The 20,214-nt window shown below is 35.5% G+C and overlaps 1 protein-coding gene across 3 annotated transcripts; it reads right to left on the bottom strand.

The window, feature by feature from the left end:
• Window positions 1–3,417: 3,417 nt before the first annotated feature.
• Window positions 3,418–19,634, bottom strand: CISD1 (CDGSH iron sulfur domain 1). 3 transcript variants are annotated; one of them, XM_035715546.2, is made up of 4 exons: window positions 16,454–16,566; window positions 13,829–14,038; window positions 12,711–12,916; window positions 3,418–3,713 (listed from the first exon to the last, which is right to left on the bottom strand). In XM_035715546.2, exons 2-4 carry the CDS (start codon window positions 13,866–13,868, stop codon window positions 3,624–3,626), a joined length of 336 nt encoding a protein of 111 aa, XP_035571439.1. In that variant the 5' UTR covers window positions 13,869–14,038; window positions 16,454–16,566; the 3' UTR covers window positions 3,418–3,623. The 3 variants fall into 3 exon arrangements, with proteins under 3 accessions (XP_035571439.1, XP_048964725.1, XP_025290399.1); XM_049108768.1 differs by lacking the exon at window positions 16,454–16,566 and adding an exon at window positions 15,699–15,787 and having other exon boundaries at window positions 13,829–13,923; XM_025434614.3 differs by lacking the exons at window positions 13,829–14,038; window positions 16,454–16,566 and adding an exon at window positions 19,355–19,634.
• Window positions 19,635–20,214: the final 580 nt, after the last annotated feature.

Below are 20,214 nucleotides of genomic sequence, written 5' to 3'. Positions count from 1 at the left end.
ATAAAACTGTATTATTTTAATACCTTGATAAGATAGTAAGTCTCAGAACTTTAGATAGGACATTGGCTTAGTGGTTCCCAGACTTTTAGATTTCATGGAGTTAAAGTGGGGACCAATACAGAGCTGTTAAGTTTTCATTTTGCCAAGTAAGGATACTTAAAGCAACTAATACTATTACCAACATTTCCTTCAATACAACAAAACTTGGAATAATCTTATAATAAAAATTAAATTCAAGCTTATAACCTATCAACTTTTTACTTTATTTCCTTTTTGGATGCTGAAAAGTTAAGGTTGGCCTAGAATTTGCAAATTGCCTAAAATGTCACTTCGTCCAACCATGTTTATTTTTTAATTTAATTTTTAAAAAATTTTTATTTATGATAGTCACACACAGAGAGAGAGAGAGAGAGAGAGAGGCAGAGACATAGGCAGAGGGAGAAGCAGGCTCCATGCACCGGGAGCCCGACGTGGGATTCGATCCCGGATCTCCAGGATCGTGCCCTGGGCCAAAGGCAGGCGCTAAACCGCTGCGCCACCCAGGGATCCCTGTCCAACCATTTTTAAATAGAAGCTGAGAGATGAGTAGCTTTACCTGAAATCATCTTGTGTTAACCATTAACCTCAGAGAGAAAGCATAGATTCTGACAATTAGTAGATAATACACCTCAGATACACGAGCACTAATGTTGCTAATCAGAATGTTTATCTTAAAACCAAACCCAAATCCTTCATAACTAATGAAAAATCAAAGAAATCCACCTACTTTGTAGTATAAAGACTTGGTATACACAACTGTACCTATAATAATTTATTAAGGAAAACCGCAAACCACAAATTATAATTATATAACCTACCTCATAAATGATGTTGTTAGGGTCAGGCAGGGATAGGCAGGGCTAGGTAGGGGGCCACAGAATCAGGCTCACAGAAATCCCAAAAATGCTGAGGTGTAAGGAAACCAGAGATAAGGGAGCAAGCCAGACTACCCTGCCCTAGGTGTGTGTGTGTAGGGGCGAGGGTGTCTTTTTATATAGACAGTCATCTATGACCAACAAAGAATAACCAGACCCCAAAGAAGAAGTAAGCCATTAAAGATGTTATCACTAGTCCTAACTCAAGCCAAGACAGCACAAGAATCTCAAGGCCACAAGCTTCCCAGTCAGTTCTCAATAAATGACTGCCCTCAGTGGCAAGCCCTCAGTGGCAACCCTTTCAGGAACCCTCTCACATCTGAGAACTTTCTCTGTATCTTTGTTTAATAAACTTCTATCACTTTACTCACTCTCCTGTGTCCACAAGATTCATTCTTTGACTCTGTGAGACAAGAACCAAGTTCTCCCGTATCATATAATCTTATCTGTGAACTTTTAATTCTCCAAAATGTTTCATTCTCAATTACATGGTCTATGGAAGACGCTTAATAAATGTCTGTTGTACTAACAGATTAGCGACACTTTCAATCACTGCAAAAACAAGTTTCTTCCTAAGAAACTCTAACTAGCACAAAATCCTGTTTCAGAAATCATTAGAACATTAGTGTGTGGAGAAAAAAAAGATAGTGGTGGTGTGAGGGAAACCCATTTGTCGGTTTTCTCAAATGAATAAGCAATCAGATGCCTTAGGGTGCTTAAGTGAGAACAGTATTTGCACACAATTTTTTGTGTAAAAACATCTTCATACCCACTTTACTTTTTTAGGTTAAGTAACATGGAAGTTTTAATATCTTAAAGGAATTATAGTTCAAGAGCATGTAACAAAATTTTAACATGACCCTGGGGATACATTTATCTAATTGTTTGAACTATCAAAATGCTGTATGTAGATCTGCATTTCAATTCAGCTATCAATTCTAATTCCACCACAAACATACACTTAATCTTATTCCTTTGAAAGTTTTGAGAATTGGCACTAATTTCCCCCCTCCCTGCACTAGCTATAAAAATGCATGACTAACAATGTAATTTCAAATTCAAAATTAAGAATACAGTTTAGTCTGTTAAAAGGATGTCCCATTATCAGAAACTGGGAGTTCATGGGTTTATTTTTAAAACAATTAACCTGTAAAAGTATGATGCTTCTTTTGCAGACCCACTCCTATTTACTTAAAACAGGGGGCAGAGGCACAGAAAGAAATTCACCTCAAGAAACTGATAGGCAGAATCAGGGTTTGTAGTATTTTAGATTTTGTATTCAAAATGTGCCTTAAAAACACATCCAAATAAGTCACATGGGCTGCTTAAAACCAGTATACGCAATTTTGGTATAAACTTTACCTACTGTAATATACAACATTGTACATTTTAAAAAATATCTGTGATCATATATAATATAGAAATGCTAATACTTGGTTTGATTCCAGTGATTTTCAAGGTAATTTTGGATTTTAGCACGTAGAAACGTGATGACTACTGAGAATTCAAGTATACTAAAAAAATGAGAATATTTTTGTTACCTTGTTGAATTGTTATGTAAATATTCTGTCCCAATTTTTCCTTCTAACCCATAAAAGAACTAATTTCTTTAAAAATACACATATTAACAATTCCTGTCTTAATATTTTTATTGCTCCTAATTATTTTCAGTTTTCACATTTTTTTTTCTGAATCAGGAATGAATGTAATGTTTCTGGTCTGAGTCTTTGAAGAATATTATATAAATAAAAACTTGTCTTCAAACTTTTGCCTTTAAGATCGCACAATTTAAGAAAATGTAATTACTTTTCTCCCCCAAATAGCTTCTTTACTGAGAACAGCTGTGTGCCTGATTATCAAGAGTGGGAAATAAATCTACCTGTGTCTTTGATCTAGCTTTGTGACTACTATTTCTGTCATGGATGCATGGCTTTCTGTTCAAGAGATCTGACATCATGTGCTCCAATTCCTTCAATGTCCCTGCTTTGAGTGCTTGCCACTTCTTGGAATAGAATTCTGTAACATTACATCTTAAGACTTTCTTCATGACTACTTTAAGTCTAATATCACTTTGATCTAAATTTCCAGTATGGTTCCTTTAATAGGTCAATTAAATACCTATAAAATGAATAAAGAAGCTACTGCACCCTTTTATTTTAGACCTGGCCCACTTGTAACTAAGCAGAATAACATTCCAAGTTCATTTTGATTAAAAACTATGAAAACATGGAAGCTATAGTTTCCATATCATCGACTCTGTCAAGAAGAGAATCAAGGTCATATTAAGACATTAATATAGCTTAATCACATCCAATTTACTTTCTAGGTTAACTAAGTAATATTAAAAGGTGATAATTTTCTTTGAAACTTCTAAGTACAACCTGCATATACATGATTTTGAGAATATATGTTAACTTCGACATACAACTATATTCTAATATAATTATTTTAAACATAAAGAAACGGATCCTTACAAGACCAAAATAACCCACAGGCCATGAGGTTGGTTTTTACTTTTTCCTTTTTTTGTTTAAACAAATGTGCACCACGATGGTTCAACAAATAAGGCAAATGCCGTGAATATGAAAGCTGCAATTTGCAATACATCACATCTAGAACCCAGGGGAGGTGAACAGAGGTGGTAGTCATTCTAATTAAACAGTCAGATGACATCATGACAAGTTGGTTTGCAGCATCAAAACTGTCCATTTAAGTTTCCTTTTTCTTAATGATCAGAGGTCCCACGTTGTCTCCAGTCTCTTCATTGTGTTTTGTGTGAGATCCATCACAGAATGGAAACTAGGAAAAGAGAGAATGTCAATGTCTAATCATAAAATCAGTATTAGCTTGGTAGAGCGGGGGTGATGCTTAATTTACATATTTAACACACAGGATAACTCTTAATAAAAAGATCTTCCTAGACCACATTATACAGGTGCTCTTAAAGAGCATATGTAAAGTATATACACTAAGTATATCCACTAACTTGTGGATAATACACAGATCATTAATTGCATTTCCATTTGTGATATTTGATTGTGGATACTGAATATCTTTTCCATGTTTATATGCTAGTTCCGGTTACATTTCTCTTCTAGTGAACCATGTCCGTTTAGAGCCTAGTTCATTTGTTTAAAATCAATTTGTATATTATTCCTTTCTTGATTACCTTTGTAGCAATTTTTCCCAAGCCTTTTAATTTTGCTTATTTTTTCATATTAACTTCTCCACTTTCATACAAACATGTCAGTGCTTCCCTGTTTAACATTCTTCATGGAGACATCTTTCTCCTAGAAATGTGGTAAATTTTCATTATTTTTCATGATTTCATTTAATATAATTGACATTTTGGGGTCCGGTGGTAGAAAATGTGACAGAAGTAAATTTCTCACAGTGCTTGTCAAGGTGTACTCCAAAGTTGTTAAATCCTAAAATATGTGATTTGGTTTCGCTGTGTTTTAAGAACATATGATTCTTTTGATTTGTAGCATACATTATTATTTAAAAGAAGTTCTGCTATTAAAAAATACTCAGGGATCCCTGGGTGGCGCAGCGGTTTGGCGCCTGCCTTTGGCCCGGGGCGCGATCCTGGAGAACCAGGATCGAATCCCACATCGGGCTCCCAGCATGGAGCCTGCTTCTCCCTCTGCCTGTGTCTCTGCCTCTCTGTCTCTCCCTGTGTGACTATCATGAATAAATAAATAAAATCTTTAAAAAAAAAAATAAAAAAAAAAAATTAAAAAATACTCAAAATTTCCCAAGCTGACTAAACCATAGACACTCTTAACTTTGCAATCTAGTATTTGTGTTCTATACAGCAGACTTTATAACCATGTTTAAAATATGCTTTAGATTAGGGCTAGGTTTCCTTATTCTTGTTAGACCTTTCCTATTTATTCTCTACCTACCTTTATTAAACTTTATTCAAATAGATAAAGTTGAGAATTTTTTTTCCCATGTACTATTAAATTCTTTTGGAATTCTCATTTTCAGGTAGGTCTCATACATACTCTGATACCATTATTTCTGCCTTATATATTTTATAGTTAGCATAATTAAGTATATTTTCATACCTAACTACTTATGCTATATATTATCAATGGTTTTTGCAAGTATATCCTTCCTACTGTTAAATGATAAAGATATGAATTCAACAATGTTTTAGGTGTCTCCTCAGGACTTTACATTTAGAAGGTCCAATTATCAGTATTTTGGTTTTTTTTCCTTCTGTATTTATGTAGTTTATTTCTATTTCACATCAAAGGATGATACCTAGCATCTTTGTTTCATTCTTGATGTCTGAAACGTACCTACACTCTAGAATTTAGAGTTTCATTGTTTGGTATAAGGTACATTATTGCACTGAAGAGGCCTATGTACAAGAGTAAAGTAACAGGAATCTTAGCCTTAGGATTAAAATTGCCTCATTACTCACAGTGAAGGCAGTATGATTTTAGATACCTGAAAATATACAATCTTAAACTTTGACATTAGAAGTGTGTATTCTAAGATTAAAAAAAATATTTGGTTGATGTTAAAGAAATTCAAAAAAAAAAAAAAAGAAATTCAATTTTAATTTTACTATTTGTATATTATTCCAAGATATAGTAAACTAGTTAAAAATTACAGAAAAAGTCAAGGTACCAGCATGTTTAATGTTTCCAAGTAAATAATCTATTTTGGGGTAGATGGCAACATTAATGCAATATATACAAATAAAGCTTCCATTCTTTCTTTTTTTTTTTTTTTTTTGGTCAATAAGATATGGTACAAAGTAAATTCATGTTTAAAACAGTCCTTGAAAAAAAAAAAAAAACAAGTCCTTGCAACAAAAACATAAAAACATCAACCTAAGCTTTCATTTTTTCTTGGCATGGATGAAGAAAGTGGCCATAACAATGCATAAAAATCAAACTAAAATGTACCCCATAGCAAATAACAGCATTTCAAGGTGACATATGATTAATATATAAACACAGACTATTTTACAGTGAGAATACAAGTTTAGATCGTAAAAGACCTCACTTTTTATAAAAGGCACATATAAAACATGTTACTATACAGTTTTACATATTTAGGTTTTAAATTAAATTTCTGAAAAATGAAGTATTTACAAATTAAAAAGCTTCAAATAACTTTCTGAAAAATGAAGTATTTACAAATTAAAAAGCTTCAAATAACTTACTGAAATAGCATGTTTTACTTATTTATTTAATCTCATTTTGAAAATACTAGAAAAATAATACAGTTTTAAAAATCATTTCCCTCTAAATACAGAATCAAAAACAGGAAAGACATCTATAGAGAAATATACAAAAAACATCTTATAAAAGATTGAGAAAGCCATACATCTAAAATGAGAATATTTTTAAAAAATTTTTATTTATTTATTCATTAGAGACACAGAGAGAGAGAGAGAGAGAGAGAGAGAGGCAGAGACACAGGAAGAAGGAGAAGCAGGCTCTATGCGGGGAGCCTGATGTGGGACTCCATCCCAGGACTCCAGGATCATGCCCTGAGCCTAAGGCAGGCACTAAACCGCTGACCCACCCAGCGATCCCTGAGAATATACTTTTTATATGATAAACTAGTCTGCCTAAAAACCAAAATTTGCCTGTTTCCTGTTTTAAAAGAAAAAATATTTCTTTAAAAAGCAGTGAATAGTAGATATTGGCCAGTTGTTTAATAAAGGTTCATGCTTTTATAATAAAGCTTTTATGACTTTAAAACATAAATTAAGATTAAAAATCAAAAATCATTTTATTCAGAGACACAGATATCTTTTAATAGAACTTTATTAATCCCAGGAATCATTGATTTAAATCAAATTCCTCTCCCAAACTTCATGTGAAGATTAGGTATTCTCATTGTATTTATTCAATAGAGAGTTCTCACTTTAAGTTAATGAAAAACCAAAACTTTTCTTTTTCAGCCAGGACCAAAATGAGTTATTTCAAGACTGGATTAGCAAATTCTTGAGAATATACTGTATATATTACTGGGATACATTTATTAAAATTAACTCATGATTCTCAAATAAGTGAATGCCAATTAGTTGGCATTAAAATTCAAATGGTAAATTACATAACAATATTTATGTTTTTCAGGAAGTGTCTTGTTCTATTTAACTTTTCCTATGCGAGAAAGAAAATATGTGTATACTTTTAATCGTAACCTAGTAGTTTTAATAATGCAACAAAAACATTACATGTCAAAAACACGAATTATTCTCTTTCATTTAAAATTTTGAAATTTGTTGAACTGTCAAGCAAAGAGCTAAAATTACAAAAAAAATGCAAAGGGTATATTTAATTTAATTCACGTGGTATCAATACTTAAAAAGTAAAACCTAAAGAATCAAAACACTGATGGAAAAAAGTTTAGCTCATTAAGTGGTTCTAAAATCTGTTCTAGGGGCTCCTGGGTGGCTCAATGGTTGAGCGCCTGCCTTTGGACCAGGACATGATCCTGGAGTCCTGGGATTGAGTCCCGGGATCGAGTCCCGCATCAGGCTCCCTGCATGGAGCTTGCTTCTCCCTCTGCCTATGCCTCTGCCTTCTCTCTCTCTGTGTCTCTCATGAATAAATAAATAAAATCTTTAAAATATCTGTTCTTACATGCCAGTGTTTGTTATTAATGAATCCCGGAAAAAAGCTTGAAAATTAAATTGGCTGAATTTCCTAAATGTCCAGAAAATATCTTATATTGGCTAACTAAATTAGAAAACTACAAGTCCCATATTTTTATATGGTTTAGAGAAGGGGCTATAATAAATGATTAGGATTTTAAAAAACCCTAGAGATTCTTGCTTTTCATTTGGAAAGCTAGTTAACATCATCGATCTTCATAAAATACACAAGATTTGTTTCTTTTTAATGGTCCCAATCTCAGGTTGTGATGTTTCTGTTTTCTGGGTATTTGAAGATAAAAATAAGTAAGTGTTCCTGTTTATCTCTTCTATCTGCAACAAATTAAAAAATACATTTATCTTTCTTCTCCAAACTTTGTATTCTTAATGAGTATGGTTTCTATTTCCCAAGGAAGTTGCCTGGTGCTATTTTGACTCACTACCATAAACTGCTCTAAGAAATGGTCTTTTTCTTTGGTTGAGGAAGAAAAGCAGTAAGATTTGACACTACCTGAGAGGACATGACATTTTATTCCATTCTTAGGTACTTACTTTAGTAAAATGTAAGATAGTAGTAAAACATATTAAGAGAAATTAAGATTTTACAAGACTGTCCTTATGTAGATTGGACAAGCTATGTAACCAACACTCTGAATTTTATTTGTATGAAGAAATGGACTCCACGCATCCACTTCCAAACCATTAATAGGATGGAGACTTCTGTGAACACATATACAACCCCCAGAACAAAAACAAGCACACCACTAACAAAACAAACAAACAAAAAAAAATTCAAATCCTAAAGTTGTAAATGAAACAAAATGATTCTATATAGTCTGTTCAGCTGCATTTCATTTCGACTTCAGTTGAGTTCCTGACCGTAACTGGCACACCCTCCCTCTGTTCTTATTTCTTAGCATGCATCCTTCTACTGTCCTTGTTCAAACTCTCTCCTGCCTCCTAACGGCCAACAGACAACTCAGGGGAGTGAGGGTAGGCTGGGAATCTAGCAAGACTATGTTGCATACTTTTCCCTCTGACATCAAAGTTCTATTTTCTTATTTCGAAAATAAGGCTCTCTCTTCCTTCCTAAGTTTCACATTTGTGCTCTTACTCTCATTTCCTTCTACCTCTTTCAAGACATCACAGTCTCAAATAGTATCTTTCCCTGCAGTCACTTCTCTATTGCCTCTTTTCTTTCTCCTGTCACATATGGATAGCCCTCTTGTGAAATACTGTGAAATAGGCCAGTTTCTGAAACAGCAGAGGGCATAAGGGGTGGGGTGGGGAGAGGGGAGGACAAATGAGGTAAAATTTTTTTAAAGATTTTATTTATTCATGAGAGACACAGATAGGAGAGAGAAAGAGAGAGAGAGAGACAGAGACAGAGACAGGTAGAGGGAGAAGTAGGCTCCATGCAGGGAGCCTGACGTGGGACTCAAACCCGGGTCTCCAAGATCACACCCTGGGCCAAAGGTGGCACTAAACTGCTGAGCCACCTGGGCTGCCCCCAAATCTTAAGGTAAATCTTAAAATGTAATTTCTGCACACTGTTAAGAAATGATTCATTAGGCCTGGAAAGACCACTCAAAAATGTTAGACCCACATAATGGGCTACTAGTGATTGTACCCTTAGAATGAATTAGAACTGAATTAAAATTTCTATCACATGTAGCTTTTTTCAAGATAAGTAGAAAGGTGTTTTCATTTTGTCATATTAGAAACACAACTGGTTTGTCTGAGAAAAAAATTACTGAATATGAACTCAATAGAGACATCTAATCAAAGGCATTAATTGCAAATCTTCTGTGATCTTGCATGTAAGTGTGTGAGCTGGCACCACTGTGATAACCTTAGGTATCTCAGGAATGTGGGGTTTCCAAAAATATCTGAAGAATAAAAACATCCATTAATATGAATAATATTCAAAGTGAACTCTTAATTGATTCATGTGGGAATAAAAAGTTCCTAAGATTCAGTGAAAATTCAAAACCGACAAATCCTAGATGCAAAGAGGATCACTAACAGCATAAAAGATGAGCTTAAAATAAGAGAGAAAATGGGAAATAAAAAGACTGGTCTGGCATTCCTTTCCTCGAAATCTACCTAGGGGAAATGACCATCTCTAGTTTACCCATCTGGAAACTCTAAACTGTATGATGAAAAAGTAATCCCAGAATGTTTTGTTGAATTATAAAGTCTAATAAACATTTAAATCACTAGTTGGTGTGCGCTTGTGGTTCTTCCTGAAATACTTAAGATCTTAGTCCTCATAATTTCCTATTTGCTTTATTGACCTCTACTTTACCCTCTGGAAGAACCCAACCAAAACAAACACCCTTTATTTGACCCCAAATCTATGCTTTAAAGTTCACTCAAGCAGTCATCTTATTTCTTTCCCTTTCCATTCACTGCCATGTTTACTAAAATTTTGACATATACTCAAACTTCTAGCATTTCTTTATTAATAATTCATACTTTAACCCACTTAGACATAGCTTCTATTCTAATTATTCTGTTGAAATGACACTAAAAGGTCAATGGCCTAAATGTGTAATCCAACTTTTTAAATAATATTCACTTAGGTGTCTCTGCACAAGCCAATGTTCACAGCCAAATCTTTGAAACTTTCTCATTTCCACTGTGAAACTGTGATATTCTTGGTTTTCTTTTGACTCTGGCTCAATTCATCTCCTTTTTGACTCATTCCTCTTTCCAAAATGTAAGTAATTCACTAAGATTTCATACTTAGCCCTTGATTTTTATCTGCATCAAGAATCTGTTGCATTCTTATGTTTGACTCATCAGTTTTGCTGATCTCTATCTTCAACCCTGATGTCTCAGCCTTAGACTCACATTTCAGATTATCTGCTGGACATTTCCATTCAAACATCACCTCAAAATTCCTTTGGAATTGAATTCCTGGTCACTGTCCTAGAAAGTCAGCTTTTCTTCTTGCAGTCCTATTTCTGTTAATAGTACCATCTTTCTAATAACACGTTTAGATACTTTAACGAGTTTCAGTTTTTTTCCGCCAATCTCCCTCATAAATCAGTCAGTACATTTGGCTTATCCTTCCCTCAAAATGTTTCTTGTATCTGTTCATTTTTATCCATCCCTAGAGCTATCACTCTGGGGTAAGCATCATAACTTTGTCTAAAAACCCAACAAGAAGCTCCCCAATGTCTGGAGGCACAAACCCCACACACAGATACCCAAGATGCTCCTTAATTTGAACTTATACCTCAGGGGATGGAAGAGCAATGACCAGACTAGATTCTTCACTGATCTCAACCTTACTCACAAGGGTCCTTTCCTATAGATTTTGAGAAAGAGTTCCCCAAACTTGCTAGTTTATTCAAATACCAACAAATTTTCCAGGGGCAATTTAACTCCCATGTATATCTGTATGCCTTCCCAGAAAATTCTAGCCCACACTGTAAGCTTTTTCTTTTATTTTAAGCACCTGTACTGAGTCTACTGTACAGATCTATGATACCTGCTATTTTACTATTTAACTTTTCTCATGCATATATAGTAGACATTATATGATCATTGACTAAAGAACTACCAAAATGACTTAAACATTCTTGAATCTCTAAAGGTATTGTTTTGTATATTTTGATGAGCAACAGGAGGGGACACCTACCACGGGCATAAATTTTAAAAAGCAAACCAGGTCTAGTCTACAGAATATTACTGAAGAGTATTTTCTAGTGCCGCTACTAGTACTTACAAATAATCCCACATACCAAATGAACAGTGTTCTTTTTAAGTTACAACTTGTAATGGGGCTATTAATTTTGGTTCACATTCTATATGTTCATCAAGCAGCTTCAGATATAATGACATTATCTAAGCACTAGATCACTAGATTATACAATATTGTTATATTGGGGAAGGGAGTTAGAATACATTTTCCAGGAGCACCTGGGTGGCTCACTGATTGAGCATCTCTGCCTTTGGCTCAGGTCATGATCCTGAGGTCCTGGGATCTAGTCCCACATCAGGCTATCCATGGGGAGCCTGCCTCTCCCTCTAGCTATGTCTCTGCCTCTCTGTGTCTCTCATGAGTAAATAAATAAAATCTTAAAAAAAAAAAAAAAAAGAATACACTTTCCAGTACCTAGTATGTAACTTCTTCCTGATTTGTGATAATGGCTTTCCACTGTGGGAAGAGGTGGTCCCTGACATGTGCTTTCAGAAACATAACTTTTATTGTCCTTTTTTAAATGTGTTATAGTGTCATCTTTGGTGAAATCCATTTTATTTAAATGCTAATAGTGGCCGTACATACAGTATATTGACCATGTATCTCACAATATATGAGAAATTCTGAAATCATTCAATGTATGAAGCTTTTCAAGATGACCTTAGGAAAGCATTTTACTATCTTTAGGTCACTAGCTGTCATCACTGTCTAAAAGTTGCCTAAAAGCTGCAGGTATCACAGATGACAGCTCCAAAAGGAACTCGATGAAATGTTATCACAAAAGAAGATTTTAAAAACCCCATTATGTATTTAACTATAGGAGCTATAGCTTAAAGAAAGCTTAGATACAGGGTCAATATATCAAGGGTAGTTTTCCAAATTTCTCTTGAATTTTCTAAAACTTGTCCTAGAATCCAGGAGCTTGAAAGCTCACGAAAAGAATTTCCCTTCTGTTTCTCTTCATGTTTTAGGCTGCATACACTCTTTCCTGGGATACTGGAAGCAACGATCCATTTGGAGAGAAAATCCTAAGAATAAATAAGGGATTTTTTTCCCTTCTTGGCCAAAAACACAGTTATGTTCACCTGAACTCAATAAGGGAATAATGGAATTTTACTGCACAGTAGTTAATACATTTTAGGAACGATATTCCTGAAGAGTCCATGTAAAACAGAGAAGAACAGGATGCGTTAAAGAAAAGGGGCACCTGGCTGGCTCAGTCAGTGGAGCGTGCAACTCTTAACCTCAGGGTTGTGAGATTAAGATGGGCACAGAGACTACTTTAAAAAAAAAAAAAAAAAGAAAAAGAAAAGAAAGAAAAGGAGGGAAGGGGGAGAAGGAGGAGGAAGAGGAGGAGGTATCCTAATAATATCTGGTGATACATTTTTGATAGAATAGTTTAAAAAGAAATATTAAATTAAAGATGGAACTAACATAAAAGACTTGTTTTCCTCACCTTTTTGGACCTCCAACAACGACAGTACACAGCTTTATCTCCCAAATCCTCCATGTCATAAGCATGTACTATCTTGGGATTGTCTTTCTGGATGTGAAGGTTTACCATAGATTTGTTGCGATGATCTTTAACATAAAACCTTCTGTAAGCTAGATAACCAATTGCAGCTGTCCCAGCAGCAATAGTAACTGCTGCGATCCATTCAACTACAGCAGAAAAGAAAAACAGGAATAATTATCAAAACCAAAATATACACTAATAATGTGTATTTTTACTAACATGAATGTTCAGGAAATCCAGTTTTTGAGTTAAGCATTCTAATAGTCAAAGGTTTTTACTGTTAACAAAATAATCACAACACGATGGTATTAACAATTTCTTGTTAAGACTTTCCCCAGCCTTTACTGAGGCAACTGTGTATTTTCTATTGAATGACGATGGCTCAGTTAAGATAGAGAGGGAAACAAAATTATTTTATAGATGGAAAAGGAAAAACAATGCTTAATAATTTTTAAAGTGTTCACAAATAGATTTAAAGTAACATGTGAGCTTGCAGATACCTATTGCTTAAAAAAAAAAACAAACAAACCTTGATACATAAAAAATTCAGATTACAAAGACTCCCCGCACCCAAATAATCAGGAGGTGATTATGTTGGCAGACTCATCAGAGTTCATTTAAATAGAAGGTCCTTTGCTGATTTTAAAATGCATAACCACAAATAGAATTGGTATCCGAAGAAAAAACAAAAAAAGGACGAATAAAGTCACTTTTAATATTAAACATTCAAAGAAATATATCCAGCAGGATTCTAGGCTTCAAAGTCATTCAAAAGTTTTTTGTTTTTTAGATTTCAAAGTGCTTTCTCATTGGAATAAAAATTAGAATGCATTAATTCATTTCATAGAAAATATTAATATAATTACAGTTATATTCTCACTTAATAAATTCTAAATTTCCAATATCCACCAGTGGATGATGATTTGAATTCCCTACAAACTTCATTTTAAATTTCATGACCTTTTTCTACTCAATTATTTACTTGACTAACAGGCCATCTATTTATTTTTTGCACGTTGCTTTTCAAGGAGCCCTTAGAAACCCAAGCACTTAACTACCCCAGTTCCACAGAATGTTGGAGAGAAGAAAGTTCTGCATAGTCTGGTTAGCCTCAGCCTCAGAAGAGAGTTGTCTATTCCCAGCATGGAGTGAACTGCAGGAAGAAGTTGAACAAGGGTCAGGATAAACACACTGGACTGCTTCCCAGCACTTCCTGAGTCAGATCTTCATAGTGTTTGAAATAAGTTCCCAGACTATCAAATAAAGCCCTAGAGAGATAAGTACAAAAAACACATTCCAAGGACAAATAAAAACATATAATGAATAATTATCTGTACAGCTTATTTGCACTATTGAGTCAAATTTCTTATTGCACTAATGTGATTAATAAACCTTCCTAATAATGTCCTACATTAAATTGGAACTCATTTTTTAAAAAATTATTTTATTTTTAAAGATTTTATTTATTTACTCATGAGAGACACAGAGAGAGAGAGAGAGAGAGAGAGAAAGAGGCAGAGACACAGGCAGAGGGAGAAGCAGGCTCCATGTAGGGTGCCTGATGTGGGACTGGATCCCAGGTCTCCAAGATCACACCCTGGGCTGAAGGCGGCGCTAAACCGCTGAGCCACCCAGGCCTGCCCTGGAGCTCATTTTTACAGAACTGTAATGGGAAGAAGCAACCATTCTTACAGTTCTTTTTATCTTGGATCTTCTCTTTTAATTTATTTAGTTTTTATTAAACATTTCTAATTAGCACTTTCCTTGGGTTCTATTTTCAATCACAGTATTTTTCTCTACAAGATAATTTATTTTCCTTCCCACATTTCCATTCCTCCTTGCTAAAATACTCTAAAATAAACATTAACATTATGTCCTTCACAGGTGCTGCATGACTGAGAAAACAAGTTAATAAGTTATTTGACAGCTTCAAACCTTTGGACTCATTGAAGAATGTTTTTAACTACACATTTTGTGTAGATTTGTCTTGAATTTTAGTACTGTTTCATGATATTACACTGTAGCAATTCCAAGCAGGGCTGAAACTTTGCTCTGATTTCTAACTTGGTTCATGATATTTCTTTTTGATGTATTATTTACCATGGAACTCCCTTGAGAAAGTACTCTCTACATCAGGAGGTATAGCAATCTGTTTCTAAGCTAATGGAAATCCACTCTGAAGAGCTAATGTACCTATTACAAAATGGGATAAAATATTGTTTTGCATAGTATACATTCAGTTATATTTGCTAAATATTATCTGTAGCATAAATTCAAAAGGAGGAAATATCCCAAAGGAGTAAAATAACACAATTCCCTAAATACTGTTAATTTTAGTTACACCCTACTTTTTAGGTGAATTGTGAAGTAATCTCTTAACAGATTTGCTTTAATAGTGCCTACATATTACAAAAAGGCCTGAAATCCAAAGAGCTAACATTGGTTAAGATTAATTTGTCTCACAACATAAAAAGGGAATCTTTTAGGAATTTCTACCTAAAACTCATGATAGACCAAATGAATCTTTCTTAGCCATCAAAACAGTCTTTTATTCTCTTTTCTCATATTAGTCACTGAATCCGTATGGTGACTCTTTTTTTAAACCTTTACCTCCCTAGAATTTTTGACAGTGGAATAAATGGCAGAATAAATAACACAGAAAAGAAGAAATAGCATATGAAAGAAAAGGAAATTGACTCTAGATGTTACTGAAAAGTAGCAGCCCCATGGAGAATCAAAACACAAACTGTAACCCTACTCCCTAACAAGGGTCACTTATGACACTATATAAATGTCATAATACCATATGTGTGCTAGAAAAATGGATTTGCATTTGCTCCAATGGATTGTTTAGAATCAAAGAGCTAGGCAAATTCTTAAGAATTTCCATTATCCCCCCCTTCCCAAAACCGAATTCTCTAATCTCACTAGAGACAAATGTAAAAAGTTCCCAGAATAAGAAATATGTTGCTGTTTTATCATTTCATCATTATAGGCTGAATCAGTTTTTTCTGGCAAAAAGCTGTGGATGCCACCGGCAACTCTAGGGAAAAGAAGGAAAAGGAAACTATGTAGAGACGGGCAAGAATGATGATGGATTTAAAAGTTAACAATTAGAGAAAGAATTGAAAACCCAAGAAAATAAATAAAAACAATAAAACCCAAGTGACATTTAGTTCTTGATAGTGGATATATTCTATTAAGAATAAACACAATCTCAGAAGCAAAAAAAGACTTTACCAAAAACCAATTTTTAAGGACATTGCAATTAGCACCTTTCAGACACTTTCTGAACTGGAGTCCAGAAAAATCCTGAGCACTACTTCTACCTCTTCTGGTTTTACCCTCACTTCCCTTCTCCGTAGACATCTCTCGAGGCAAAGTACTCCTAGTTAGATCAAACCCCACCCTGCCCAATCTTGCTTAACAGTGCTTTCTATCTATACAAATACAATGAATAAACCAATATGAAAAACAAAATGCAGAAAATACATTTCTAAATAATTCTTCTCATTCTCACTCCTTCCTTGATCTACTCTTGTATAATACTGGTTTGTATAACATATTACTGTTTTTTTCTCAGAATTTTTCAGAGATTGAAAACAATCTCTTGTTCGTAACCCATTCTTCAGCTTTTCTCTACCGTGGAAATTATTTTGCTTTAATTTAGACCAAGATCTCACCCTGTTTCTGTTCCTTTAGCCCCTTTTCTGTTCAAAATGGTCCTCTCCTGCCCAGTGTCAACTGTCACAGAATCAGAAGGTTCTTTCCTTTTCAGGAGAGGGGGAGGGGAGCTATGTGTAAATCTTTCTCATCCTTAGGTCTCTCCCATAGATTGACAGGCTGTGCCTGGTAATGATTTTTTTTTCTTAAGGCCTCGCATACAGGTGGTGTTCAAGGTTAGCTGAGTAAAAAGAAATAACAGATTACTAATTTGAATTTGTAACTACCTCTGTCCATTTTACCATCACATTGCTCTTATAACATATGACTTATCTTTGGCCTCATCTTAACCTACTGTATCACATGTGAGACTTAAAACATTTCTTCAGATTAAAAATAAAACTTTATTATGGAACATTTTAGACATATACAGGGATTACTATAATGAACTCTCATTTACCCTCACTGAGCCCCAACAAGGATCAACTCACTGCCAATCCTGTTTCATCTATGGTCCCTAATGTCATTTAATATTTATTTATCATTTATAACCCGAAAGAGCAGATTCAATGAGTTTGAGAGGTTGGTACCTCTAAAAGGAGCAAGACATATAGTAAACTTCCTAAAAGTCATATACTGTGCATGAGTCCCTAGAGACAGAGGATTCCATAGTAGTGAAAGATGCTTGAAGTTAGAAACTATATTAAACTAGTATCAGATATTAAATAAAAAATACGTTGGGCATAAGTACATTGATTATTCCTCAATAAGGGAAAAGCAAAGTTGGTATCGCCTATCCAAAGGGTATCAAGAACCATCTCACTGAATAAGATTTCTAGATTTCAATTCCAATCACTTATCCCCAATGCCTCTCCCAAGTTCCTGTCCTGGCCTAATCCCCATTAATTTTACTTATAACCTACAACCGATTATTTTTCTTCTGAATATAAACAAGAATTCTGCATAGATACACACTCTTATTTTTCATTTAACATATCCTTACAAAGTGCATACCACTGGCCAATACTATTTTAAGCCCTTAATAATTATTAATCTATTTAGTTGAGAAGAGACATCTTCTTAATTTATCTTCCCCAAATTCAAAGATCAAAAATTTAGATTTTTTTAGTGTGGCTTAAAAATCGAGAACAATTTGAGATCTAACCATTACAAGGTGGATTACCAATACATTATCTGTCCCTACTTTGCCACACTACTGTATTTGAGGAAGAAGGTAAGAAGGTGCTGGATAAAGAGATTTACAAAGGTTTCAGTAACAACCTTTACACTTTTAGGTGAAATAAAGAGTATTTACTTCTCATAACAAAGTTGAGTACTTCAAGTTTAAGCTGAGAACCCTCTTCTCTGGCAACTTCCTATCCCTTAGAAAACAGCAAGCTAGTGGGAAAGTCACCTTTGGATTCCCCTATGGTTAGATTAAAAACAAAACAAAACAAAAACACCACAAACTCCTCTTTATTGCAAGAAAGATTAGTCAGCAGGTAGTGTTAAGAAGTCGTAGGGTTCACCTACCTCACATTTCACAATATGACTCCACATTTAAAAACATTTGTTGGAGTTTTTCAGCCCATATCATGTTAAGTGCTAATTTTCTTCCTACAAAATTACTAGTGGCTCAAGTCACATGAGTATCTTATTTTACACAACAGTCTTATTCCTGAGAAAACACAGGTTTGGGTTTTTAAACAAAACAAAACAAAATTGCTCTCTATTTTAACTGCACCAAGGTACCTCTATTTAAAGGACTCTCAAGATGAGCATCCTTTGAAATAAGTTTTGCAAATAATCACCTCCTATATACTTCATTAGTAACTTAAAAATGTCATGGGTTATCATCCTAACTCTGCCAGGTAACTTTTGGCAACAGACGCGGATTTCTCTAATTTAAAGAATGGATTACAAAATTGGGTCTCATGTTAACAAGGGGCCTTTACAGAACCTGGCACTCCAGATGCTCAATATTTACCAAAAGAATCAACAGGGCTCTTTTCAATTAACTTCTGGACAATCTCTTTACATTTACTTAACTGCTGTTACAGGTAATCAAATCATGAAGTGTGGGGTTTAGTAGGGCAGAAAGATCACATGTATCACGTAGCTGGTGCACAATATTATATTAACAGTTATACCACTACCAAGAATTGTTATAAAGTGAGGCTCTACATTAATCGACTTCTAGAAAGTCTCTTAATTTTAATTGGACCTGTTTCCAAACGCTAGACTAGCGCAAAGGAAGTGAGGCTAAGAAAGCTGAGAGCTCAAAGCTCTGTTTTCAATCCTCTCTCCTGGACTACTGCCATAGAGTGCCAGATGCCAGAGGGATTTAAAAAAAAAAAAAAAAAAAAAAACAATACTGGGAAAACCGAAGACCTCGGATTAGGTTTTTTCCCCTAAAAAAAAAAGTGCAAAACTAAAATGCGATTAGTCACGCATTGCTCCAGGGTTGCAAGAAATTGATGGTCTGATTCCACGGTGATTTAAACTTGAGGAGAGGGCGCAGTTAAAAACAAAAACAAAAAACCTTTCCTCTTCTCCAAGCTCTGTGATCTAAAAACACAGAGGTGTCTCAAAGGAGAACAAGAAAAAAAGCTAGCGGCGGGACCATTAGATTTTAAGATATGGCTAGTTACGGAAACGTCGTCCAGACTTGGGTAGATGTCTCCATGGCCCCCATGCCACTTGTGCCTGGAGAGATCACCAATCCATGCCCACATCGCTCCCTTTCCCCGTTCCGCCCAGAGAGCCTGCAGGCCCGCCTTGCGCTTGCCCTTCTACATCTCAAGGTTACAGGACTGACGGGCTCGCAGGGCAACGGTAACTAATATCCCAGAGAGGAGCCTGAGGAAGCTGCAACCGGTGCGCAGGCCTCCAGCCTCACCCGCTCCCAGGCCCCACTTCACCTCGTACGCTGGAAGTCAGAGTCATGGCGCCGTCGCTTGCAAGGTGTGTGTGCACAGGACACTAAAGCACAAACAGGCTCTCGCGGAGGGCCGGAGTCAAGGTGCGAGAAACGTCCTACGCGCACCGACTCCAGGCCGCTACGGCGCAGGCGCCGCGGCTGGCCGTAAGCACGTGTGTATTGCACCCCAGCTGATGCTGAGCATGCGCGGAGCTGCGTCCCAGTCTTAAAGAAGTCTTGAGACTGGATTTTGACAGCCGCAAAAGTGGGGAGGAGGAAGAGACCCAGAGAGGTAGCAACTGAGTATGCGCAATCGTAAGGGGCGGAGTCTTGGAACCTGGGGCAGCGCTTTGAGAATAGAGATTCTAGGCCAGATTTTAAGTCTCTCCCAGGAGTGCAGGTTTCTAAGGGTAAAAACAGGTGCTGATATAACACTTGACATAATCAGGTATCTAAGATTTTATCCACAGCTTTCTTGCTCAGTTCGGTAGCTGCAAGGCCACGTCCCGTTTTCATATAAAATGCCAGTGGCAGACACACAGATATCAATTGTGGAGTACTATTTCAGAACCTCATCTCGCTCCCGGTATACATCACTCCCCGCTTTTGAGCCAGTTATCTATTGAGGACCATGGAATCTGCGCTAAGGGCTGAACAGGAGAGAAACAAAGCGGCTCTTTTTTTTTTTTTTTCAAATGTACTCAAAAAAGAAACTAAGATTATTTTTTATCTTCTACAGTCGGAAATTGTCGATTACAAAATACTTTATTAATGCGGTTTGCGGGCCCCAATTTGGGGGGCGGCGTTAGAATTAAAGGGTGTTTTGAAGGTGAGTCTTCTAAGAAGCTGCCTGTTTTTACT

Source organism: Canis lupus, chromosome 4, assembly GCF_003254725.2.
Source record: "Canis lupus dingo isolate Sandy chromosome 4, ASM325472v2, whole genome shotgun sequence".
NCBI classification, from domain to species: Eukaryota; Metazoa; Chordata; class Mammalia; order Carnivora; family Canidae; genus Canis; species Canis lupus.
The sequence above is the reverse complement of the archived record's forward strand: the minus strand, read 5'-3'. Positions and strand labels throughout refer to the sequence as shown.